The 7,729-nt window shown below is 43.3% G+C and overlaps 1 protein-coding gene across 1 annotated transcript in view; it reads right to left on the minus strand.

Annotated features, from left to right (window-relative positions):
* Positions 1-2,288: 2,288 nt before the first annotated feature.
* The window catches only part of LOC107690779 (serine/threonine-protein phosphatase PP1-beta catalytic subunit-like), a 7,540-nt gene continuing 2,099 nt past the window's right edge, over positions 2,289-7,729 (minus strand). The window contains exons 2-8 of the mRNA XM_016489197.1: positions 5,726-5,857; positions 5,411-5,641; positions 5,193-5,297; positions 5,037-5,108; positions 3,847-3,998; positions 3,184-3,318; positions 2,289-2,966 (exon numbers count right to left, since the gene is read on the minus strand). Of these exons, the coding sequence (XP_016344683.1) occupies positions 2,862-2,966; positions 3,184-3,318; positions 3,847-3,998; positions 5,037-5,108; positions 5,193-5,297; positions 5,411-5,641; positions 5,726-5,857 (932 nt within the window). The 3' untranslated portion in view covers positions 2,289-2,861. The remainder of the gene's footprint in view (positions 2,967-3,183; positions 3,319-3,846; positions 3,999-5,036; positions 5,109-5,192; positions 5,298-5,410; positions 5,642-5,725; positions 5,858-7,729) is intronic.

The following is a 7,729-nucleotide window of genomic DNA, read 5'->3' on the forward strand; positions in this document are numbered from 1 at the left end:
TGTGTGTGTGTGTGTGTGTGTATGCGTATATGTGAGTATGCGTGTATGTGTATGTGTGTGTGTGTGTGTTTGTGTATGTGTGTGTGAGAGAGTTTGTGTGTGAGTATGCGTGTATGTGTGTGTGTGAGTGTGTGTATGTGTGTGTATGCGTGTGTGTTTAACAACAGTCCAGTGTGTTCATGAGTAACAGCAGCATGAGCCAATCAGAGCGCCCGATCTTATCTGTGCTAATGTGTCATCGCTGACCTTTGACCTCATTGGCAGTGAGACGCCAGACGAGCTTCAGCTTCAGATACTCGAGCCTGAGGCCGAAGACGAGACACGGACAGAAAACATGCAGAGATAAAAGCTTTACAAACACCATCTGTTCTGATTTCAATAAAGGCTCTTTTTCATTGTTCAGATGTGTTCTGGTTGTGTGGAAACATGCGTTTAAGTGTGTTTTCACGCGTTTCTTCAAAAGTCTGCGCTATTAACCCGTCCATCCATCCGTTCACAACTGAACTAAAGCTGCACGGCGAGATTCTCTAAAGGAAGGTTCTTGACTAGAAGATGACGTTTACAGTAATACCGTTATTGAAGCACATGTGGAAACAAAGAGGTTTTGTAAATCAAGCTTCTGAGCTATGAACACATTGAGGTTTCTCAGGACAAATAAATAACAGCGAGAGGAAATTCTCAGTCAGTCATTAGATCAGAAATCTGGTGGAACTGGTCTGTGAGTGAAGACCGACAGATGACAACATACCTGCGGATTCAACTCCGTTAGAGGTTTGTTGCTGAGCTGATTTAGCATGAAAGTGTCTGGTTTCTGCACACGGCTGTGAAACACTCACTCGTGACGATCAGAAGAGCTGCACGACGGACAAACACATTCATGTTTCATTAAAACTTCATCATACTTACACAAATGTCATAGAAACAAAGCAACGATTAAAAAACGTATAGTTCCGGTCCTTGATTCTGATTGGCTGAGCCGCGTTCGAAGCTGTTGTAAATTACTCTACAAAGTAACATACACCTTTGTTTACATTTGTGTGTTGCTCGGCAACCACTTTGTAGCAACCACAACTGTTTCTGAGGAGCTACATTGTTTGGTGGAAGAATACTGTTTTTATTAATATCATTACACTTTATTTGCCGTTTTATTTTGTGAAACCTAACTAACTAACTAACCGTGAAGCTGTGGTTTACAGTGAATTTATAACAGCTAATGGGGTTTTAGGCACTGCGCTTCGTGTTAGCTGTTAGGTTATAAATGTAAACAACGGCTGCTTGGGGATTATTGCTTTATTCGATTTCGATACAAAGAAATTAACCTGCCATTGAGCTCAGGTGAATCCCGTTCATCTGATCGTCTTTGAGACGTTTCTGCACTTTGACTGGAGGAAATCTGGCTCATTCAACACAAACACAACGCTGTCTATTTGAGGACTGATAATACAGATCAGAGCAACAATCAAGCCATCAGTCCTGACCCAATGCCATGTTTCTGTTCTCTCATTACGTCTGTGAATTATACGTCTGGACTGAGTGAAGCGAACTCAGAGATCGCAGCTCTGCCGAAGGAGTTCCTCTGAAGCGTGTGGTCAATGCAAACGCAGTTTCAGCTCAGATTTGTCCAGACCTGCCAGCGTCTTCAGTCTGTCGGCTGCTAAACAAACAGAACGCATGAGAGGAAATAAGCACTGTTAACAAAAGAGCAAAGACAAGACATGTCTTGACTGACTGCAGTGCATTGTGGGTAATCTCTGATGAGAATGAGACATATAAAACCACATGAGCAATCAATCCGTGTCATTCAGCGCCATCTGCTGACCGCAGCATCACTGCACACTAAGTACGCGAGAATATGATTAATGCATCACACAGTATGTTATTACAGTTTTATTACAGACCTTAGTAAGGCCAGACGCCATTTGAGCATAAGAAACTATAATATTGGTAAATGTTTAATTTGCAGTTTTAGTTATGTAATGCATACTTTATAAGCCCTATTTTGATGTTGCATACTTGAAGTGATTTTCTTAATGAAGTACTGAATACTTACAGCTCTTCTTCTTCAGGACAGTGGGACGGTAGAGGATTTAGCAGGAAGCAGATTCTCTTTTGCCTTACATCAGTTTTCTCTTGATTCTGAGCACAAAGGTCTCATATGAGCAAAAAAAAAAAAAACTGACGTACACTTAAAAAGTCAGATTTGTTTTTGAATGCATCAATTTTTTTCTCCACCACAGAATAGAAACTAATAAAGGTAACTGCAACTTTATAAAAAAATTTTAGATAAGTTGCAATGACCTTTTTTCTTTATTCTTCATATAAACAGGTTTCCATACAGTACAGTCTGACTACATACAGACAAACATCTGCTTCTTCATCACCAGTGAAGCACACAGTTTTAGTATAAACTAATAAATGGACACAGTTTAAAGAGACCCGTCATACAAGAGGCTTCAAAACATACTGGCACGTCAAAGGTTTGTTAAACTTTATTACTGAAAATCCAGATGTTATGAACCTGTTTGACTCAAACAGGCCCAAAGAGTGAAATGCCTGACTACAAAAACACCTAGTCAACGCACATCGTACTGTTAGACGCAGAGCAGTCGAGAAAAGCTGCAATGAAGCGCCCTGATATGTGACCAGAGCGAGCGTTCAAACACTGGGAAACGTGACGTTACAGACAGTCAAACGAAAGCAGCACACAGAGAGACTCAGAGGAGGTCAAATCAAATCAAACCAAACCAAACGCAAAATAAAATATGCCTTAAAAGAAAAAAAAACAACAACGTGTGATTTCTAACTACATTTGTATTTTCAAGACAGTCTTCATGCCAGATCAGAGTTGTGGCTCCGCCCCCTCAGCGCTTCTTTGGGGGCGTGGCCATTCTGGGCGGAGTCACGGGTCGCCCCGAGTTCATCCCGCCGTACTGATACTTCGCCTTCTTCTCCGACGGCTTCAGGATCTGAGAACACAGCGAAAGACGCGGCTTTAACGTCGCAAACATCAACACTTTCACGACTGTGAATAATTATGAATACATACAATGTACACTTTTTACATTCCAGTAATGAGAATGGTCTTAATTGTCATGAAGATGCAAAATGCAAAAATCATAATCTGTTGATGCTGTGGTGGACAGGCTGTGTTAGATCAGGTGTGCGGAGGTGAAGTCATGTGACCTGGAAGGAGCACATCAGGGTCTCGTCGACGCTCATCATTCCTCCAGCGTTGTCGAACTCGCCGCAGTAATTGGGCGCCGAGAACAACGTGACCAGCTGGCGTTTGGCGAAGAACTCGTAACCGTCCTCGACCACCTGCAAAACAACAGCAGACCGTCATAGACCACCAGAGACCTCCGTGTGCGGTCCGAACGCTGAACTGACACACGTGGAACTAAAACAGGCCAACACCTTCATGTTCCTGATCACAATGAGCTCAAGCTAAACGCTACAGGTTTGAAATCTGGAAACCCTGAAAGCATTTGATGAACTTGCATTTCTGTTTCCCTTCAGTGGGCGCAGTTCTCAGAGTAATGTGACACGCTCTACTTTTCGTGTCCTTAAATGCTCGTTTTTTGGGGGTCGACAGCTTATAAAAACATAGTTCTGGGTTGTTTAGCTTGTTTGCTGTACATGTTGTCACACAGTAGCTTTTAGACATCGCTCTGTTTTTTGTTACAAGTCAGAAATGACAAGGAGGCAGCTTCCCGCAAAACAAAGTCAATGGAGAGCGTTGGATTGTTTTCCCTCTGGTGGACGTGGCCTAAATGTGCTCTGTCTCTATGTGACCGCAGTGTATCTCTCTGATGGAGAGCAGCAGGAACGGCTGATGAGTTTAGTCACCTGATGCGCACGGCAGATAAGATCCAGATCGTGCCGGTTGAGGAATTTGCTGACCACATCCGCACCGAAGGTGAAGGACACGCCACGATCGTTCTCACCCCAACCCTGAACGTCTTTATCAGGGTCCGACCACAGCAGATCACACAGCAGCCCTGAAACACACACACACACACACACATCAGGACTGATCTGAGCTCAGCACACTGCACTATTATGACTATCACTGTAGGTGATACAGTTTTGAAAGGCGCCTTTAAATAAAATGTATTATTATTCACACACTGTCCCTGTGCTCATGTGAATGAACGCCTACCATATCAGCATATAACAGAGGAAAAACAAATTTCCAGTGTGGTTACTGAGCCGAAGATGATGATGATGATGTGTGTTTACATGTCAGTGTGTTTGAGTGTGTGTGTGTGTGTGTGCGTGCGCGCGTGAGTGTTTATGTGTCAGAGTGTGTGTGTGTTTACATGTCAGTGTGTTTGAGTGTGTGTGTGCGCGTGTGAGTGTTTATGTGTGTCAGAGTGTGTGTGTGTGTGTGTTTATGTGTCAGAGTGTGTGTGCGTGTGTGTTTGTGTGTGTGTGTGTGTGTGTGTGAGTGTGTGTGTGTGAGAGAGTGAGTGTGACTCACAGAAAAATGTGTGGAGTTCTGTCGCGATATTAGGTCATTTCATACTGTTGCTGGAAGAGGCTTTATCGACCTAGCACAAGACCTAATAAATGTGGGGGCTACCTATGGCCGCATCTCAGCCGAGAGTGTGCTGCCTGATCCCACAACAATCTCTCGGAGATGTGAAGAAGCTGCGGCCTCAAAACGTCAGACTGTGGTCAAAGAAATATCAGATATTATGCGTGACATTAATGTTGGGATGACCACTGACATGTGGACTGACGATTACTGCAAGAACAGCTTCTTAACTTGCCACTACATCACTCCAAATTTTTGGCTTCGAAGCAGAGTCCTTACAACAGCGATGTTCCCCCCTGAAGAAGCGAAAACCGGTGACAACATACGGAGAGAATTACAGCGGCAGCTCGTTTCTGTACTTGGATTTGATGCCTGTGTTATGAAGAAAGTCGTCTGGGTCACTGATCAGGGTGTGTGTGTGTGTGTGTGTGTGTGTGTGAGAGTGTTTATGTGTGTGTGTGTGTGTGAGAGAGTGTTTATGTGTGTGTGTGTGTGTCACCTGTGTCAGGTACGTCCGTCGGTCTCATGATGCGTCTGATCTGCTCCATCGACTGAAGATCTGGTGAAAGACCTTTGGAAGAGAAAACCCACCCGTTAAATTACAGACTGTCTAATCAATTATTTGCGCTAATGAAGGCGGCGCTGCTAAACCTGCCTCCGTGGCAGCAGAAGATCTTCTCGTCCACGATAGCGGCGATCGGCAGACAGTTGAAGCAGTCGGTGAACGTCTTCCACAGCTTGATATTAAACCTGCGCTTGCCTGCAGGAAAAAACAACAAACCACAACAAACAAGATAAAATATATCACACAAAAACAAAACACGGCTGAAGCGCTCCATCAGACAGGAGCAGGAGGAGCGCTCCGTGACTCACACTCGTCGTAGAAGCCGTAGATGCGGTTGATGGAGGCGCACTCGTGGTTCCCGCGGAGCAGGAAGAAGTTCTCGGGGTACTTGATCTTGTAGGCCAGCAGCAGGCAGATGGTCTCCAGCGACTGCTTCCCTCGGTCCACGTAATCTCCCAGGAACAGATAGTTGGCCTCCGGAGGGAAGCCGCCGTACTCGAAGAGCCGCAGCAGATCCGTGTACTGGCCGTGGATGTCACCTGTGGCGAGGAGCGGACACATGATTCACGATCTTCACAAACAGCTCTCGAACTGAAGGAAGGGTGTGACTCTGTCAGACTCACCGCAGATCTTGAGCGGGGCCTCCAGCTCCAGCAGGATGGGCTGACTGAGGAAGATCTCGCGTGATTTAATGCACAAACCCCGAACCTCCGCTTCCGTCATCTGAACGATCTTCCCTGGACGGCATCCTCGCACTTACGAAACATCGGAGAGCAGCGTTAACATCCGCAGAAACCACATTTACTCAAACAGTCATCAGTTTCTTGTGCTGTTTGAGCTGCAAACTCAACTCCTTGTTACGAATATGGCAGAACCATCTACAACAAAAGACTGCGTCGTAAATAATCTTCCTGACTCAATTCCTCAGCACATCCAATAGTTCAGAAAAACTTGATGTTGTACCAGAAACTATAAACTCTCTCTTTTCTAGCACTGTTGCTCCTTTACACTTAAAGAAGATTTAGGAAAACAGAGAGTAGAGAGCAAAGAGAGCAGCCCGGAGAATGGAGCACAGCTGGAAGAAAACAAAACTAGAGGTATTTCGTATTGCATGGAGAGAGAGTACTTCTACTTATAGAAACGCTCTAAAACTGCTAGATCTGATTTATTTTCATCTCTCTTAGAAGAGAACAAACACAACCCCAGGCATTTATTCAATACAGTGGCTAAATTAACGAAAAATAAAGCATCAACAGACACAGACATTTCCCAACAGCACAGCAGTAATGACTTCATGAACTACTTTACTTCCAAGATCGGTATTAGTAGAGATAAAATTATAACCATGCAGCCTTCAGCCACAGTATCACATCAGATAATGCACTATAGATCCCCCGAGGAACATTTCCACTCATTCTTTACTATAGGAGAGGAAGAATTGTATAAACTTGTTAATTCATCTAAACCAACAACATGTATCAACTCTCTACAATGTGAGTAAATCACTCGCATATGCGACGAAATATTCACTCTGGGCGACTAAATGATGTCTATCGTTAGCCATTGGCTAATCAATTCTCAGATTTTACTCACCAGTGTGTGTTAGAGGCTAATTACAAGTTTAGCATAGATATATTTTCACTCGCTGAACACTGACTGAGCACTTCAGAGTTTTGCTCTCTATCAAGCGATCTGTACTATTTCAGTTCATCTCAATGGATGCGCAGCGCACCTGTATTTGACGCACGACTCAAGCAGAAGATATGCCGGTTTCTCCGGTAGTGGGCGGAGCTAATGCGCAAACGGCAATCTCATTGGCTGCCGCTCATCTACTGCCGTCCCTACGCTCATCTACTGCCGAAATTTTTGATTTCAGCAAATCAGTTCAAGCGAACGCTGACAATGTGATTAATATTAATGAGCACAGCAGCTCATCAGATCTTAGTGCGCTGTATATCGTTAGTATAGTAGTAGAATTAGTAGTAGTATTATTTTTAATAATAATTGCTATTATCTAGTACTATTAGGCTATCTATAATTTATTTATTTTTTTGTACAGAAACCCTGAATGCCCAACAATATCTTAAGCATCACCACTAGTCCTAAGTTCAGTTCAAATGACAAATATGCTTACATACATGTTTACCAAGTTTTAGTTCTAATCACTAAAGTTCTATCATTAAATAGTGCTTAATTATCATAACATCATAATATAATGCTTGATTGACAGATTAAGAAGCTAAGATTTAAGAATCTGTGTTATTTTACAAAGATAAGCTGATTTGGTGGAATCACATATACACATATATATACACACGTGTGTGTGTGTGTGTAAAATATGAAAGTATATCAGTCTGGCGAGTAAACTAATATATTTACTAACCAATGGCGATTATATTGCCAAGGTGTGCGTAGAGGGTTGTGAATGAAAAATTAAATGCATAAATAAGTGTATTTCATAGGGCTTTCTATTAACCCGACAGGCTCTGTGATTGAGCTCATCCGTCTGCTGCTGACGTGACGTAAGACAGTAAAGTTCAGCCAGCGTGTTTGGTCTTAAGGAATCTGTGTGTGTGTGAGAGAGAGAGAGAGAGAGTGTGTGTGAGAGAGAGTGTGTGTGAGAGAGA

Source organism: Sinocyclocheilus anshuiensis, unplaced genomic scaffold, assembly GCF_001515605.1.
Source record: "Sinocyclocheilus anshuiensis isolate Anshui unplaced genomic scaffold, SAMN03320099.WGS_v1.1 scaffold6606, whole genome shotgun sequence".
Taxonomy (NCBI): Eukaryota; Metazoa; Chordata; class Actinopteri; order Cypriniformes; family Cyprinidae; genus Sinocyclocheilus; species Sinocyclocheilus anshuiensis.